The following is an 18879-nucleotide window of genomic DNA, read 5'->3' as shown; positions in this document are numbered from 1 at the left end:
CAGAATAGATTTTGGTTTTTTAACCAAATTTTTAGTGTTTATTAGAACAGGCTGAAAAAAATTATACGCTTCTTGTTATGAAGGATTATGGATACCAAAATGTAGAAGATTCCTAATATCTACCTGGTCCAGAAATTTTTTACTGTCTAGTATACTTGATGGGGGGAAGGAGTGAGGGTTTTTTTGTAAAAACAGCCTTGTGTTTCTTTCTGATTCTTTTTTTAGGTTTGGGAGAGAACTGACATAAGGAATTTTTAACCAACTTTGACTTTTTTTCCTCTTCACTTTTTAAGTTTCTCCTCTGAAATATGACCTGTGAAATGAGACAGAATCATCTTTATGAGATATATGTCTTCTCTGAGCCAAAGGTTGGCCAAGCATTTGTCCCTTAAGAAAGATGGAAAGTCATGTCACCTGTGTAGTGAGACGTCTGCTGCTTTGTAGACTGCAGATAATCTGATATCAGCATATCAGGCCACCAAGTCTGGTTGCATGTTTAGGAACAGAAGCTCGCTTCTTAGATGGTGGGCTTTAATCCAAAGGGACTTTTCTTTGAAAGTGAATTTCACGTGGGAAATTACCTGCAGGCCTGGCAGGGGAGCCCTTTAGGCAGGAGAGTGACTTCTAAACCCCATAACATATGGATGTCTCCAGCATATGTTTAGTCCTTCCTCCAGTTCATCTTTCTGGGAGTATCACCTCCACACTCACACGCATTAAAGTAGAAGCCCTTTTACCACTGGATATAGAAAGCGAGTCTAAAAATGAGAAATTAATTTGGCTTAGTCCTAGGGTAGCTTGGAGAACGCTTTTACATGTTAATATTAAAAAGCACTCAGAAAGTTCCTTTTGGAGCCTGAGGAGGAAATACCTTTAGATGGGGGTTTAACATAAACGTAAGTGGCAAGTCATCAGGCAGAAGGGTAGAAACGTCATGGAAACTTAAATTTCAGTACTATAATGTAAATTTCTGCCATTAAAAAAAAAAGGTTCAAGTATCTGATTATCATCCTTATGCAATTTTCAGCTCATAATCTTGGAATCCAAATGCCTTTAGGGTCCAATGTGAAAATATATATATATATTGCAAGGAAGCGTGAAAAGAGGTGACTAGTTTCCTGGAAAGCAAAAACGTGAGTTACATCAAAGCAGGCTACAGTATCAGTATGCTTTGGTTCTGGGACTTCCCTGGCGGTCCAGTGGTTAAGACTCCGTGCTTCCACTGCAGGGGGCACAGGTTCAATACCTGGTCGGGGAACTAGGACCCCGCATGCCAGACGGTGTGGCCAAAAATATATATATATATATATATTGATTCTGACATTTATCTGCCATTACTTTGAGTGAAAATTGGACCCCTATATTCTATCTGGGGACCATAGAGCTCAATTTATGCTTATAGCCCAGGTATAAATTTAGCAGTGTCGCCCCTCTTTCACAGTCCTGGTTTGAGTGATAGATGATATCATCCCTCCAGTTGGATACAGCATAGCATTACTTATAACACCTCTTCACCTTAGTGTCCAGTGTCTTTTTAACTAAACTGATCATCTTTGAACCAGGAGCCATCTTGTTTGCCTTTGTACCCTCCACCTCTCAGGACCTCTCTTAGCTGACGTTTTGCCACAAAGTGCATGTTGAATAAAGGGATCGGCATAGCAGACTGCATCACAAGCCTTTAGGGTTTGGATCCATGAAGTGTATGTGATATCACCAACCATAATGCTACCCAGGGTGGGCAGGCCTTATCGAATGCCAAGATGCTCTGTCACAGTTGATTACCAGACCACAGAGAACCTAGCAGCATATATAGAGTGGACATATACACCTGTTTGATGTACACGTTGACCCGTAGCTGCCTTGGAAACAAGATGCCGTCAGCAGACTACAAGTTTGGAAAACTTCCTGGGAGATTTAGAATCTGGCTAGCAGTATTAGAATAATACTACAGAATATATTGATAAGGCTTCCTGCTTTTCAGAGCCACTTCATATAGAGTATTTCATTTGATGTTTGCACTTACGCCAATCACAGCACTTTTGCACGCTGTACTCTAGTTGCCCGTTTACTCCTCTGGCTCGTGCACTAAGCTGTACCATACCTCACAGGCATGTCTGTCCCTGGTGCATGATTGTGTGCCCTGCACTTGACAGTGTTGTTTGTAGGTATTTGATAGATAGGGACTGGCTGACGGAAGAGTGAGGGCAGCGAGCGCCTACCTTTTGTGAATGAGAGGAACTGAGGCTGAGAGGGCTTGGGTGGTGTGTTCTCTTGGGTGTGGCAATCTTAAGCTGGGAGGCTGCCCTCCAAACCTGGACCTTCTGATTCCAAGTGCTGTGCTCTTGCTGTGGAGTCAGCACCAGAAAAAAACAGCATCGTATTCATTGTGTGGGGTTAACGGCTTTGCGAGAGACGTAGAAAGACAGGAGATTGCAGTTCCCCATGCCTGGTGTCCCCCACCCCACCTGCACTTGCCAACGTCTGCCAGCCTTCCCAAGATCCACTGTGAGCACCGCTGGGGAACCTTCCCTGACCCCCTTGTCCTTGACTGCACGGGGTACTGCTTTTCTGAGTTGTCACAATAGCCAGGGCCGATTTTTGTCATTAGTACAACAGCTGCCGCCATCCGTCCAGGGCTCCTGTGGTGCCAGACAGTGAGCTGAGACCTTCACGTTTACTCACCATCACCCAGGAGGCAGCCTGCTATGACCTCATTTTTCGGATGGGGAAACTGACACTCAGAAAGATCATTTCCCTTGCATAAGGTCACACAGCTTGCACAGGGCAGACAGAAATCCATCCTATGACTCCAGGCCGCTGAGCCCACCACACTCCCCTTAACTAACTGCAGAACATTCTTCTGTGTAGATACCAGGTTCCCCCACTGGACTGGGTCTCACTGCTCTTTGGTGTCCAGTACTTCTCCTGGCGTCAAGGTGGTGTTTAGAAAATAGTTGTTGGATAGACAAGCGGGAGAGGCAGCGAGGAGAGAGCTTTGGGACCCCAAGCATAATCAGTAACCGTGTCAGCTTTTTGGACCAGCCCATGACCACCCGTGATGCCTTTCATGACCATGACTTTCTCTTCTGCTGGCGGTGCTCTCCTCCCCTGCATGCTGCCCTTGCTTCTCAGAACAGACAGTAAGCTGCAGTTGAAGTCTGGTTCCCTGGCATCACCTCCCCTAGACCTGGGGCAAAGCTCACTGGGAGGGACGCAGGGTCCTTAGCTCCAGGCTGTTGGGTGGCCACCCCACGAGGCATTTGAAGGGAGACATCTTGAGAGGGTTTCTTCAGCTTTTCTTGCCTCAGGCAGTTTCCTCTGAAATGACCCTTTTATTTCCCATTTTTTATATCTGGAGTTATTTCCAATGTTTGGAAAATCCACATTTGATTTGCTAATGTGGGGAAAGTTCTGTGCTGAATTTGTTTCATCCCTATTTTTGAGACTAAATATAGGCATCCCTCCTGTCTCCACGTCCTCCCCCCAACTCCACCCTCCCCCCCACTCCACCCTCCCCACTCAGCCTGGGCTTTGTCCCTAGCTACCCTGCTGACTCTGCTCAAGTCACCAGTGTCTTTCCTGTCACACCTCACGGACCCTTCTCGGCCCCCATCTTGCTTCTTTTCTCGCAGTATTGGACATGGTCAACGGCCCCCTCTGTTTAAAACCCTCTCTTGGCTTGTCTTAGGTGGCACCACACACTCTGGTTTTCTTGTTCTCTCTCTGCTTGTCTCCTCTGAAGGCTCTTAAAAGTTACTTCTTAACTCTTCAACAGATTGCACCACTTTCTGTGATTCTGGTTGCCAGCAACATGCCAAAGACTGTCCGTATCCCAGATATTCTGCCTGTTCTTTAGACCCGTGTGTCCAACTGTCTGCCGAGCCCCAATGCCAGCTGCCTTCATGCACGAAGGCTTTCTCTCACAACCCTGCGCCCATCCCTCTTCCTCACCCTGTGCTTCCTGTTTCCATGCATTTTACCACTCTCCATCTGGTGCCTGGAAACGTGGCCAGCTTTCTTTACGGTCCTTTTTATTGATCACTGACTTCTCGTCAGTCATCTGGACCTGTCAGTTCGGCCCCTCTCACACCAGCCCACTTGTCTCCATCCCTGCTGCCTCCACCCCTGCCCAAGCCTTGCCCTTCTGGTCTTCTTGACACTTGACTGGTCTCTCTAGCTCATTCTCTATACTGTGACCCTTGGGATGTGCAAATCTGAACTCCCCTGCTTTAAAGTCTTGATGCTTCTCCCCCACCATTGATACCATAAACTCCAGAATCCTTATTAACTGAGAGGCCTTGGGTGATACACCCTTGCTTGACTCTGTTTAAACCCTCTGCTTGGACCCTACCGAACTTTTTTCACTTCCTCAACCTTGCCCTGTGTTTTCTCACCTCCAGGGAAGCTGTGTTATTCAACATGACTTCTTTCAGAAAGCCTTTCCTAATTCTCACCACTCACCCCGACCCTCCCTCCTAGACTGGATAGGGGAACCCCTGCATATCAGGGAAGCACGTATCCCCTGATAGTGTGTTAACACAGCAAGTTGTCATCGCCTGGTTATTTGTCTCACAGTCTCTGTGGGCCGATGATGTCTCCTCCATTGTATCTCCTCAGCAACCCAGCACAGTGCCTGGAACTTAGTAATACAAATTTGTTTTTTACAGGAATGAGTAGACAGATAAAATACATTGAAAAAGATTTCTGGACAATCAGTTTTGCAAAAAGTAGAATTTGGGCTTCCCACTTAGGAAATGGTACTCACCTTTGAGATTTTCGGGGGTGGGTGGTTTTGTTTTGTTTTGTTTTGTTTCTTAATTTTTAATTCTATAAATACATCGAATGTTTATTAACGCTTCAGATTCAGGAAATTGTTTAGAACTCTCCAGTGCCTTCTAGTTGCACACAGAATAAAATCTCAACTCTGTATCCTGGCCTACGTGACCTGGCCCTTGCTGATTACCTTACCTGACCTCTCCGGCCTCACTTCACATGGCTGTCTCCTTGCTTGCCATGCTCCTGTGCTTACTCCGTTCCTTGTACAAGTCCAGTTCATTCGTGCCACATGACCTTAGCAACAGCTGTTCCTGCTGCCTTAGAAGGTTCTTCCGTGATCCTCGTATGCCCCGGCCTGCCCTGACCCTTCTGACCCCCACCCATCACTGTCTACCCCATCTCTCCGTTTTATTTTCTTTATAGCACTTTCCCTCTGAAATCTCATCCTGCCTCATAACTCACTTACTTACTTGTCCATCTCTCCTCAAGATGCTCTAAACCCCATGAGAGTAGGCATCGTACTGTCTTACATATCATAGGATCCCCAGCACCCAGGATAAGGCCTGGCTCAGAGTAGATGCTTCATAACTGTTTGTTAAATAAATCCATTTTCGTTTTGAAAAAAATAAAACTTGTTTGTTCATGATCTAAGATTTCCTTTATCCAGAGCTTGTCGTTAACACGGAAGATGTACAAGATAATTTCTCACCTGCCTGAAGTACTTGGCCTAGAAATTAGCCACATAGCGACTGAGTTTTATGTACTCGTCACCCGATGTGTCAGGCCAGAATGTCCTGAAGTTTCCTAGAAATAGAGACAAATCCTTTGCTCTCACTGGATGGTGGCCTGGCCATGCCAGTTCCTAAGTAAATAGTCTCTCTATCTTTAGCCACTCCATTCTCAAATTCAAATCCTTTGTAAGTAGTTGTTTCCATAAATCATGTCAAGGAAACTATTTTTGCACGGTATGGCCCTCGGTTAATCATAGTGCACCTGATCCTTTAGAGCACAGGTCCTTTGGAAAGCTGATGCTGCCACATGCTGAGAGCCCTGACGGGCATATGTCACCTAGTTTTGTTGACTCCATCTGAACCCAACACATCGGCATCAGGATGACTAGTTTGGTTTGAGAGTTATTCTCCTATACCCCATGCAATTTAAAAGCGGCACATGAGCCTGTTTCTTTTCCTGGATAGGGCCTATAGGGGAATTTGGGCTGTAACTTGTGGCAGTGTAACCTCTCAAAACATGTAAACACAACACTTGGCCGAGTACTTCCGGAGATGAGGGCAGGAGGTGGGTTGGGGTAGACCCAGAGCAAAAAAAAATGTCCTGGAAGATTTTCTGTGATTTTCCAGAACACCAAATTCATATATCTAGGCTCCTCATCTGCTGGGTTTGTGGCAGGGAATTGAGGAGATAATGAGAACAGAGCCCTCCGTGACCTGCCTTGAAATGAGCCCTGTGTAAATATTAACTATTACTACTCTTCACTCATCTCAGCTAGTATTCTGGAAGGACACAAGGCCCTGGGCTTTGGCACTAACCCGCTGGGAGTTTGCCCCCCACCCTGAGCAGTTGCAAAACGCACCGACAGTCCGTCATCTGTTGGGGAGCAGCATGCAGAATGAGCTGGCTCCAGGCAACTCATTTCTTTTTTTGCGGTACGCAGGCCTCTCACTGTGGTGGCCTCTCCCGTTGCGGAACACAGGCCCCGGACGCACAGGCTCAGCGGCCATGGCTCACGGGCCCAGCCGCTCCGCGGCATGTGGGATCTTCCCGGACCGGGGCACAAACCCCCGTCCCCTGCATCGGCAGGCAGACTCTCAACCACTGCGCCACCAGGGAAGCCCAGGCAACTCATTTCTTAAGCTCTACCCTTCCCTTTCTTTACCCAGAAAGCAGCAGCCGCCCCCCCCAGTGGAAATTCCCCCGGACCACTCACTGCCTCTGGTTATGGGCAAAGGCGCACCAGGGGAATGGCTTCCCTCACCCGAGCCTAGGCGTCCAGCACGGGCCCCCAGATACCAGTGCAAGCCCTGAGGCTCCACGGCAGTGACCCTGCTCCTCGCAGACATCGAAACAAGCCTCGCTCTGTGGTCCTTGTAAGCAGGCAGAGATTCTGATGAGGGCGATGGTAGAAGGCACTTGCGGAAGGACTCCGTTTTCTTAGTTTCAGTAGAATTTTGGATAACCTGTAGTTCTTGAACACTGTTTGTTCTGTCTCTTCCTCTTCCCTGGTAGCCACCTCATTTGAAGTTCCCTTTGCCCCTGGTCAGAAACTCTGACTGTCCACTAAGTGGGTAATGCATTCAGATTCTGAAAGTTTCACGGAGGCAAAGGGGTTAAGGGAAAATAGCATATGTGTGCACACGCTGATGGTCTGAATATTACATTATCTATGTCAACAAATAAACCTTAGACCAGATCAGTCTATCAAATACAGAGACAACATTGATCTTTCAGGAGGAATTTGCCAACTCCAAAATGCCAGCTGTCCCTTCTTGACCATCGGGAGCTGGAGAAATGCCTCTTTTTAACTAGCTGAAATACTCTTTATGAATATTTGAGTCTTCAACCCAGATTAATTTTTTATCACATATCGTTTTGTCTCCCCTTTTAAAAAAAATGCATGAGGAACATTCCCCCTTGAGTCCACGAGGGTTATGAAAGGACATTTTACCTGCCAGAGTGTCTCCAGGGTCACATGTTTGCGCTCAGCGTGTGTGTACCTACTATATATAAGCTCATTCATTCCCTTGCTGTAGTTCAGTGTTCAGACACGGCTTGCTGATTGATGGACTGGAGGAAGCCAGTAATTCTCAATTCAGGAGAAGAGGCTGAGGCAGAACAAACCTCCCCTCCCTTCTCTCACCACCCCCTTGTTCTGAAACACTGCAGTGGTTCAGAGCAGTCTCCTCTTAGAGCTCACATTTATTTTGGAGGAATGATTTGAACCTAGATTAGATCAGCCCCATTTTTGTCTCAGTGGTTTGATGGGCTCGTTTGACAGAAGCAACAAAATCCATATACCCAAGAGACCGAAGAAGGGGAGGTCCATTTGTGAGACCAAATTGCCCTGCTGTGGGTGGGATTCTGAAACAGCATGACCTTTCTTGGGAATAGTATGGAAACGGGTCAGATGGCTTCAGATGGGCTAACCCTAACCCGTTGACTCAGTAAGTATTTATCGTAAGGAAATAATCACAGGTATTTGCAAAGGTGGATGGACTTTCATCGCAGTATTACTTATAATAACAAAAAAAAAGAAAGAATTTCAGTGTCCAACAATGGCGATGATTTGGTAATTATCACACAGCCATGGACTACAGTGCAACTATTAAAAATTATGTTGTTGATCAGTTTTATTGGCATGGAAATACTTTTATAATAAACTACTTGGCTGAAAAAAGCAGAATAAAAGAGTATGTAAGCTATGGTGCCATTTTAATGGGCAAAACAAATACGCATGAATGCATATGTATACATGTAAAGGTTCTAAAACAGTCAGCATGTGGTACATGTGGGCGGAAATGTTGATAGTTGGTTTTGTTTAGTTTTTTGTTTTATTGAGGTATAATTGATCTGTAACATTATGTTAATTTCAAATGTACAACATAATGATTTGATATTTGTATATATTACAAAATGATCACCACAGTAAGTCTAGTTAACGTTCAGCACCATACATAGTTACAAAATTTTTTTTCTCGTGTTGAGAACTTTGAAGATCTACTCTCTTAGTAATTTTCAAATATACAAAAAGTATTATTAACTGTAGTTACCATGCTGTACATTACACCCCATGACTTATTTATTGTATAGCTGGAAATTTGTACCTTTTAACCCCCTTCCTCCATTTCCCTCACCGCTCACCCCTCACCTCTTTGCCTCTGGCAACCACCAGTCTGTTCTCTTTATCTATGAGCTCAGTGGAATTTTTTTGGTTTTGGTTTTGGTTTTAGATTTCGTATATAAATGAGATTATATGGTATTTGTCTTTCTCTGTCTGACTTATTTCACTTAACATAATGCCCTCAAGTTCCATCCACGTTGTCACAAATGACACCATTTCTTTCTCTTTTATGGCCAAATAAATTGTATATACGTACCACAACTTCTTTACCCATTCATTCATTGACGGACACTTAACGTTGTTGCCATATCTTGGCTATTATAAATAATGGTGCAATAAACATGAGGGTGCAGATACCTTTTCAAGTTAGTGTTTTTGTTTTCTTCAAAGTGGAGTTGCTGGATCATTTGGTAGTTTTATTTTTAATTTTGAGGGTTGTATTTAGTTTTATTTTTGCCTTTCATTGTTTCTTTGATTTCTACATTGAGCACAAATTGCTTTTATAGCTAGAAACAGGAACAATAGGTTTTCTGTCTGTATTTAAAAAAATGTTTATGTATTAAAAAATATATATTTTGGGACATGCCCCCTTTTTGTTTTTTACCAAAAACCATGGGGTGGGAAGGAGGAGAGAAAATAAGCTGGCCTTGGATATGTGAATTAAGCAAAGCCCTGGCATCCTTCATCCTGGTGAGTTTTACTTTGGAAAGGCAGATATAACTGCCCAGAACCTAAGGTTATTTATTCCTTTCCTTAATTCTGCTAGTTTGTCAAGCTCAGGAAGTTATCAATGCTTGCTATTATGGGGGCACTTTCTAGTGCCGGTTGTGGCACCCGGCCCTTTATGGATATAGGTTCATGCAGTCTTCACTGAGGCCCTTTGGGGTAACATTTTCCCTGGTTTTCAAAGGAGAGCGAGATGAAGTCGGAAGGATTCCCGCCCTCACTCTACCTGCTCCTAGAGCCCTTAACTCTTCCCACTCAACCTTGCATTCCCTGTGGGAAGTTTCTCAGTGAGTCTTCCCTACGCCTTTCTTCCTGAAAGAGCCTCCCTATTTAAAGAACCAGTGTTTAGCCTGTGGGTAGAGGGGTGAAGACAGGGATGGGGAAGTTAGATGTTGAGAAACCTGTGGCTTAGAAGGCAAAGAAGGAAGGGAAGCTGCTGCAGTGGCCTGCCCACCATCCCAAGAAACTAAGCCATTCATTGAGCCCTAATGTCCGAGGGTCTGGCTCAGCCTACCTTGTCCACTTAATGATGGCGACCCTGGCTGCTCACCTTGCAGAATATTATAAGAATGAATGAGCAACACCATCTCCAGCAGCTTCTGTGTGAAACCTGTGCAGTGCTGCTTTTAAGCGTGTGTAATCATCCTTGGGGGAAGGCCCACGCCAAGAAGGAAGTGTTATCCTATTACTCTGTCTCTTCACCCGCCCTCTCCACGTGGGCTTCTCAGGCGGCTGTCACAAGTGCACCCGGGAATTCAGATCCTCTCCCTAGACACGCCCAGAATGAGTGTGGGCCGGTGGGCAGTGCCTGTCCGCCCACCTTCCCAGGCCCACTTTCCGTAACACCACCAGCTTTTCTGTGAGAGCCGATGGAAAAACAGACACCTCCTGTCGGCCTGCCCTGAAAAAGAGGCTGGGGCTTAATTAAGGTCCCTAGATGAGCCACAGCTCAGTATTGACACCTCCACTTGAACATGAACTTCTGGGCTTTGGGCGTAGGTTATTTGATCCCAGTGGACTGATCTGCCCTGGTAACATAACCCAAGCGCCTCTGAACTTGCCTCTGTGTGTTTTCCACTGGGGGCTTTGCTGTGCAGACACAAGTGACAGGGCTGTGCTAAGAGGGGAAATGATCCTGGGATGAAAGCCCTAGAACTGGAGGCAGATTACTTTTTCTCTCCTTTTGGTGCAGGTACTGGTGCAGTTTCATCTTCATTTTCACTTGTTTGAATCAGTGCCTTCGGATTTATAGATGGTACAAGTACTGCGTCCTTAAGCCCACATTTCATTTTAAAATAAAAGGATCACTTTTTCAGGACAAGTCAAGCATATCCTAATCATCATAGCTACCATTTAGCGAATGCTCACGGCGTACCAAGCTTCAGTATGCTAAGTGTATTATGTGTATGATCCCCTTTAATTCTCACCAATCCTCTGAGGTAGAGTTATTATTGATTATCCCCATTTTAAGCAGGGGAGGAAAATGAGGGGCACAGTTGCCCATGGTCACACTGCTAATAAGTGGCAGAACCAGGATTCAAAGCAGTTTTGGAGCCCTGTCTGACCCCAGATTCTTGCACTTAACTGTTAATTCACTATTGTTAAGAATAGTGTTTTCATCTACAAGTCTGTTTATCAAATACGGCAGGTATTCTCTGAAAACAGACAACCAATGAAAGTGTTCAGAGGCTCCCAAACCATTTTTCTTTTATTTCTATGTAATGTTATTTGTAACATTTGATCTTGGAACTGGAATTTACCTGCTTTAACAGATTCTAGGGCGCTTCAAGCAAATTCCCTTTTAAGTGGGGCACTGTGTTTGCATCAGCCATCTCCAGGCACTTCTGTGCGCCTCGCCTGTGGAGTATGCATGCCCAGGACTCCGTGAGGGGCCAGGGGGAGGCTGGAGGGGAGTGGCGGACACAGGCTTTCAGAAGAGGCTGTACTGGAGTCAGGCTGCCTCACTTCAGTCTCAGCACCACCGCTTTCTGGCTCTTAGAAAACGACTCAACCCTCCAAATTTCCTCTTACCCCTCTGCCAAGTCAGGGCAGCCCTCTTGGGTTATTGGGACGAGGCAGAGACCAAAAGTGCTCGGCCCAGAGCCTGGAGGGTTGTAAGCAGTCTACACCAGTGGGAGTTGTTATTTTCAAAGCAAGGCTGTGTATATGCTGTTGCCACGTCTTGTTTCAGCAGAGAGCGGGGGGCTCATTTTGCCTTGGACACTGATTCTCCTTTTCCAGCTGCAAGGCTGACCACAGCCCCCTTAATCTGAAACCCCAAAATGGAAAATGGGAACATTCCAACTCAAGGGAAACTTTCCCAAACTCCTCCAGCTTAAACTGATCCATCTCCTCAGAACTCCTTCAGTTCTTTTGACCAAATCACAGATAAGCACTGACACTTTATTAAGACACTGGCGAAGAAGTTTACACATACTTGCTGTGTCAAAAATAATAACAAGATCCATGTGAATAAATCAAAAATTTTATAGGAAGAAAATAATCACCAAGGTGCATGCTACTAAGTCCCCGGTGTGTTCCCATTTCCCAGTAATCTCCAAAGCTGACTTGGAACTCTGTAGAAGCCAAGGATCAGTGGTTCCCATCTCTGCTTGCATATCAGAACCACAGGGCTGGGGTTGGAGTTGTGGGCAGTGAGGAGAACATTTTTTAAATACAGATTTTTAGGCTCCAACCCAGCTGGACTCATTCAGCTACGCAATGGTGCAAGAACTTCTTATTTTGGAAAATACATTTTATTCGCTTTCATTTTTGTATTTTCCTAAATTGTATGATTTGCAATATTCTTCCCTTGGGGAGATTCTCCTTTCCTTTCCATAGTTTCCTGGGAGGATGAGATAAAGGTTAAGTATGTGCAGAGTACCATTTTGTCCCTATAAGCCTGGGTGATGATGAGGAGAGGATCTGGCAGAGACATGGTGTAGGCCTTGGAGGATGACATGGTAGAAGGCTTACCGCAAATACCCTTCTAGGCAAATTAATGTGCATATAATGACAAAAAGTGAGTAGAACTTCAGAGATGTTACATACCTCAGGTAGTGAAAGAGTGATCCAGAAAACCGAGGTGTAATATCTAGGGTGTCTAACCTCATGCTTGGTTCTGTAGGGACCTGGAGATGTGGCAGTTCACACAAGGGAAGAGACATCTATCTGCAGGCTGTTTGTCGGTTGGTTTGGGATTTATGTAATTCCTTTCTTCTGAAAAGAAACAAGCAACATACTTATTTTAGGGCACATAGAGACTTCATTGAAAAAGCACACACTTATTTCCCCCAAAGGAATGACTTTTTAGCTTTACGAGGAAACAGTTTCTTGCAGAAAATCTATGTTTGGCTGTTACCAGCCACTACTGGGAATTCTGCTACAGCCAGGACAGCCTTTACTACTGATGTTCTTTCAATAGTTCTTCCCTTCAAAAATGGGACCCTTTCCATTAAGTTCACACGGTGTTCCAGGAAAAGGCTCTATGATTAAGCAAAGAGACTGTGAGGGTGCTTAGGAGGAAATGGGGCTTGGTTTTTGTTTTAATCCCAAATGGTTAAAATTAAAAGATGCCCTGGTATTTAAGAGAAGGAGGCTTGAGCACTCTCCTGCGTGGACCTCTCAGCTGAGATGTTACTCCTGAAAGAAGCAGCCCCATCCGTGGAATCCAAATCACCCCACCCACCCTTTCCCACTTGGCAGTCACCTTCACACGGCTTTTTAAATTTTCTTCGTAGCTCTTAATACCATCTAAAGTGATGTGTTGTTTACTTGTTTGTTAACACACACACACTAGAACAGTGTTTCCTAAACAATTTTAATCACTAAGATGATCAAAATACTATCAGAAAAAAGTATTTGGGGCAGGTACCTCTAATACGTGTCTGTTGTTTTTATTTACCTATCCTACTCATCGTTTTATACACATCAGGAAGCATCTATAAAATACAGATCTTATAAGGATCAGATGAGGAATGCAAATGGTTGTTTTGATATTTTCCCTCCACCCAGCCTGTGCTCATACCCTGCCTTGAAGTTCACTGTGAGTGAACATAAGCTGCTTGAGAGCAGAAGCCTCTCTCCACCTGTTTTCTGCTGTGTTCCAGGTGCCTGCAAAGCACCTGCTGTGTAGTTAAGTGTGCAGGAAATATTTGTTTAGTAAATAGTTATCATTGAGTAACAAACAAGATTAAGGCACAATTCACTCTGCCAGGCTTTGAAGAGCTGAGGTTTTATTGCATCTGTGCAGGGCAAGGGGATAAAAACCCTGGGTTTTAGGGTCAGAATGCCTTCCTAATACAATATGTGCTGAATAAGGGATTTACTGTAATGATTCAAATCCTTCACCAAAGAGGTAATTACAACTTCCTTGATAAGAGCAGAGCTCAGGCAGACAGACAGGTGGTTTCCAGTTTCCCTTGTAACAGATGGCACAAATGGACCAGCTTGAGGCTTTTGGAGGAAATTTGCTCATAAACAGCCTTAAATATATTATTTTTTATGTCTTCCAATGCATGCTTTCTAAATAAAGTGAAAAGGCTGCAGTAGATTGAGGGCAAGAGCATACATAATGAAGGGTACTGCGAGGAACAGGCCGCTTCCGGTTTGCCTGGGAGGCAGGAGCAGTGAGCGTGGAAGGTGGGGCGGGGGGGGGGGGGGGGGGGGGGGGGTTGCGGTCTGTGCCCCGTGGAGGCTCGCTGTGCTGAGCAGGTGCTGGAGTGCCCGCTGTGGTGAACCTTCCCTTCCAGGCACCCTCAAAGGCTTTTTCCCTAGCACCATGAACTCTATATTGCTTTCTCCTGTGAGTTGAAAAGTTTTTGTTTGTTTGGTTTTTGGTTGTTTTTTTTTTTTTAAAAGGAAAACCTCAGTTGGTTTCATCTTGAGACTTTTTTTTTAAACACCAGGCAGATAGCATAGTGGCTAAGAGTTAGGGCTAGTTTCAAATCCCAGCTCATCCACTAATTAGACGATTGACTTTAAGCAAAGATCCTTAAACTTTATGAGCTTCTGTTTTGTCATCTGAAAAGTGAGAATAATAGTACCTATTCCTGAGGTAGTTTGGAAAAATTAAATAAGGTAATGCCTCCCAAAGCTTGGCAGAATGACTGGTACATACCGAGTATTCAATAAAAGTTAGTACTCAGTATTTGTTACCATCTTCATTTCACCTGCCTTTTGAAAGCTGTTGGCCCACTATAAACACCTGCAGGTGAAATAAGCCAGACAAAAAAGATCATACATTGTATGACTCCATTATGGTGAAATGTTGGAAAAGGCAAATCTCTAGAAATAGAAAGTAGATGAGTGGTTGCCCATGGCTGGTTACAGGAGCAGGGCTTGGCTGCAAATGGCAGGAGGGACGTTTTGGGGCTGATAGAAGCATTATAAAACTGGATTATGGATGATGATTACACAACTCTCTCCATGTTGTACACTTAAAATAGGGAGTCAACTTCATAGTATTATCCCTTAATAAAGCTACCTTTAAAAATCCTGCTCTCACAGGAATGCAGAACACAGTAAGTAAATGTTGACGATAGTATAGACAAATGATATCAAAGTTAAGAGGGGAAAAATATTAAATGACTGTCAACACCTTGCCTGAAATGGACATACACATTTTTTATTAAATAATTTCGCTCTTTGGGGTAATTAAATAGATCTTGGGAAAATAGATGCTATGTTTCTGCAAGAGGAAATAAAAAGATTGGTAACTGAGAACAGAAATGTCCAAAATGTGAGCCTTGTGGCACTGAGGTACTGGAAAGTTTTAAATGGTGCCTGGGTGAATTTTTCTTCTTCATTTTAATAATAATGAGGTTTTATTATTTAGAATGGACTAGCGTAGATGCTTCTGTTTTATTAAGAAGATCAATTTAGAGAAAAACATTAAAATGTTATGTATTAATATTATATACTGTATGTTATAGTATCTGTTGTTATATTAAAACACATACAATGGTAAGAAGATTGGAGGCGAGGCCCAGATGACTTGAGTTTGGGCAACACTATGCAGTAGTCAGAAGGGACTGCTGACTGCTCACACGAGTGAGCAGGCTGAGACACAGGAGTCCATCAAAGCCTAGACCAGCGTGCCCCTCTCCCGCCCCACCAGGACCAAAATGTCCGAAATGTCCCTTCTGTAGTACTTGTTTGGCATAACCACCCTAGACAAGCAAACAAGTGGCTGTACTACAGCTGTCATGGCAACGCTGGAGTGAGAGCTGTTCTGTTTTATGATGTCAGATAATTCTGATTCAGAAATGTCTGGCTTCCCTGGCTTACCCTGTGCTTCTGGTGGATCCATAAACCTTTACTAATTACTTCCATCCTGTGGAGTTCTTTTGTTTCTTGGGGGGTTTTTTTTGTTTGTTTTTTCAGTGTAGCCTTTAGATATTGTCAATTCCAAAGAAACTGACTAAGCATTCCCAGTGTGCAAGCTGCAAGAGGATTAGGAGAACTACAATGCAAGGTAGGGTCAAGACTGGAAGAGAAATCGAGTCCTCGAGGATTCAGGGGAGAAAGACCTCACTTTGTTGTGGTATCAGAGAAGCCTCAGGTGGGAGTTCACATTTAGATGGGCTTTGAGTGGTGGCTGGGTAGTAGTTAGTGGCAAGGGAAGAGACGTTCCAGGGGAGAAAAACATCACCAGCAAGAACATTGCAATGAAAGGCTTACAGCATGCTCATGGCTCATGTAAACCAGTTTGACTACAAGAGGGGTTGGAAAACGATGGCCCATGGTCCAAATCCAGCCTGTCACCTTGGTTTTGTTTGTTTGTTTGTTTTTATTTTTACTTTACAGCTCATAAAATAAGAATGGTTTTTACATTGTTAAACTGTTACATTTTAAAAGTTTATGTAAGTAGCTATGTAATGCCCTTAATTTTTGCCTGTTGTTCCACAGTCTAAAATATTTACCAAACGGCCCTTAAGAAAGTTTGCTGACTTGGAGGCAAGTAATGACTGCAAAGAAGAGCATTGAGCACGTCTTGTGAAAGACCTTCAAATGACAGAAACCCAAGTAGCTTAGGGAAAAAGTGGAAGTTATAAGCTTACAATTTTGGGAAATCTCAGGGCGAATCTAACCTCAAGCACAATTGAATCCAGGAGCCCAAATTATTATTTTGCTTGGCTCTTCTTCCCTCTTTTAAAAAACAAAACAAAACAAAACTTCATTTGCAGACAGATGTTTGCCATGTTATAGGAAAAAAGGATCTCTGGTTACTCTCAGCCAATACATTTAGATTTTGCATCCATTAAGAAGAGCAGTCATATATTAGACCCCATGGATGAACTGTGATCAGTTACCTGTCCATCACTGACCCACTGTGGCCAGGAGGAAGGGGGGTCCTCTCACTGGCCGGCCTGGATCACATGCCTGCCAATACGTGACATCGGTGGGACGCTGGACCCACCTGTATTGCTTGGGGTCTAGAAGAACTTCTCCAAATGAACCAGAAGAACGGGAGTTGGAAAACTGGTGGGCACGAGTAAATTGTAACTACCTATCCCGCTCGACTAGGGCAAGCAATTTATTCTACATGCAGTAGGTATTGGTGAGCTTATGAGTGGGAAAATACTATTTGTTGAACAACATTCAACAAGTAGTTATTAAGCTATGTGCTTAGGAGGTTCATGTAGTTATGATGTGCAGTAGGATGGATTCAAGTGGTAAAAGGTAAAGAAACCAGGCTAGCGATTCTTAAGAGTAGTCAAGGTAGGAAGGCCTTGGTCTTCAACCTAGAAACAATGGGGAATCTTTGAGTGAGTATTTTATGCAAAGACATAACATGATCAGATTTGCATTTTGAAATCATCACCACGGATGGTTCTTTTAGGTTAAGCAATCTGTATTGAAAAATCTTGTTGACATTGTAAATTGGCTTAGTCACTCATAGATTGTTCATAGTAAATTTGGATCTACCTCAGGTCTGAAAAAAATAGAAATTTTAAGTTTGTGAGATTAGAATTAATGGTACTTTGCTGTGTCTGTTTTCATTGAATTCTTAGTGGGTGTTTGGCTTTGGAGTACAAGAACTAGAGAATATATAAATCATTTTCCTTCAGTTTGTTTTTGTTCACAGATGTTAAAACTCTTTTTTTCCACTGGAAAGGGTGACTTTGCTGGAAAATCATTTAAAGTTTTTTCCAGTCCAGTCAATAAGCTCCCCAGAACCAAATGAACAAGGGGTGAAAATCACCATGAAGCCCAGTGAGATTGCATTTCTTGGCTGCAGCCTGAGCCAGCCATTGTGGAGGGCAAGCATGGTAGTAGGGAGAAAGTGGGGTTTGGGTATGGTCACACTGAAGGAGCAAGGCCAGGGATAGATGATACAAATGGAGTGGGGAAGACATTTGAGGAGGTTAAAATCGGATCAGAAACAATTTTCTACATGTTTAGACTAAAGAGTAAACACTAGAATTTGAGAGAAGCCAGCTATTTGCTTGCAGGGAGAAAAGTCCAATGGCCTTAGCATCAAAGTTCATGTCTCCTTATCTCTTTGCCTCATACGCCTTTCATGGTATCCGGACCAAGCTTTGTGTGTTGTAGGAGTTTAATTTAATTGTCCTGGATATTATCTTTAGCAGGAGTGCTTTTTCTATTGCTGAGAGTAGTGAACATAGTGAAATATTTTAGGCTCCTTTTTCAAGGAATCCTCTTGCCCTAGGGTTACTGGTAGGCCACCCAAGTATCTTGGGCCACCACTTCTAATTTTAGATATTCCTTTGTTTTCATCAGTGGACATTTAGAGTCTTATTAAATCCTTTTCCCTCCTTTTCCTCTCCCTAGTCCAAACAGGAAGTACTCCCTGAAAGCAGACCATATAGAAAGGGATGCCAGATGGCCAAGGACTTTCAGCCAGTGTTCTTAACTTGTCCGCAGACTCAGAATGCGATATCAGAGATGTCCTTCCTCGACCTCCCCATGCGCGGGGGAAAGGAAAACACCACTGACTTACTGTAATAACTTTACCAATAAAAAAGGCTCTAGAGGAGTCAACATAATTCCTCAGTGAGGACAGAAGGATGGGAAATTTAGTTCTTGCATATTGGGAGGCACTCAGTAAATAGTTGCTAATTGTATTTGACTGAAAAAGAAGAAAAACAGTAAAAACAGTTGGGAACTGCCAACTGTGTCGTGCAACCTAAACCACGGCTTGGTGCAACAAAGACGGAATTGTCATTTTGCCCCTATTAAAACATCCTTCCTTTAGAGAATGAAAGTAGCCATTTGTATGATTAGGGAGAGTATTTCTTCTATTAACATGTATTAATTTTTTTGGTTTTAAATGTAACATATTAATTGTAGAAAATATGGAAAATATTTTAAAAGCACAAAGAATAAAGATTACATTTACTCTCATCACGCAGAGAATGCTGTTAATACACTGATATACTTACTGTCCCTAAGTGTTTTAAGGTAGGTTTGCACGTATTCTTTATTATATAGAAAAGTACGTGAGATGTATTATACAACTTCACAAATTACTGTTTAGCAACTGCCTCCCAGGTCAA

At 43.6% G+C, this 18879-nt stretch overlaps 1 protein-coding gene across 10 annotated transcripts in view; it reads left to right on the top strand.

Moving 5' to 3' along the window:
• The window catches only part of ARHGAP26 (Rho GTPase activating protein 26), a 519366-nt gene that overhangs the window by 463431 nt on the left and 37056 nt on the right, over nucleotides 1-18879 (top strand). For 8 of the 10 annotated variants that reach the window (XR_004349277.1, XR_004349278.1, XR_004349276.1 and 5 more), the window contains one exon: nucleotides 10551-10613. The exons of the other annotated variants lie outside the window; for them this stretch is intronic. Coding sequence is in view for 4 of the 8 variants with exons in the window: in XM_032627452.1 (XP_032483343.1) it covers nucleotides 10551-10613 (63 nt within the window). In the remaining 4 variants the exon portion in view is untranslated. The remainder of the gene's footprint in view (nucleotides 1-10550; nucleotides 10614-18879) is intronic. 10 annotated transcript variants of the gene reach the window in all.

The sequence above is a fragment of the Phocoena sinus genome, chromosome 3 (assembly GCF_008692025.1).
Source record: "Phocoena sinus isolate mPhoSin1 chromosome 3, mPhoSin1.pri, whole genome shotgun sequence".
Taxonomy (NCBI): Eukaryota; Metazoa; Chordata; class Mammalia; order Artiodactyla; family Phocoenidae; genus Phocoena; species Phocoena sinus.
This window is presented reverse-complemented; position numbering and strand designations above follow the sequence as displayed.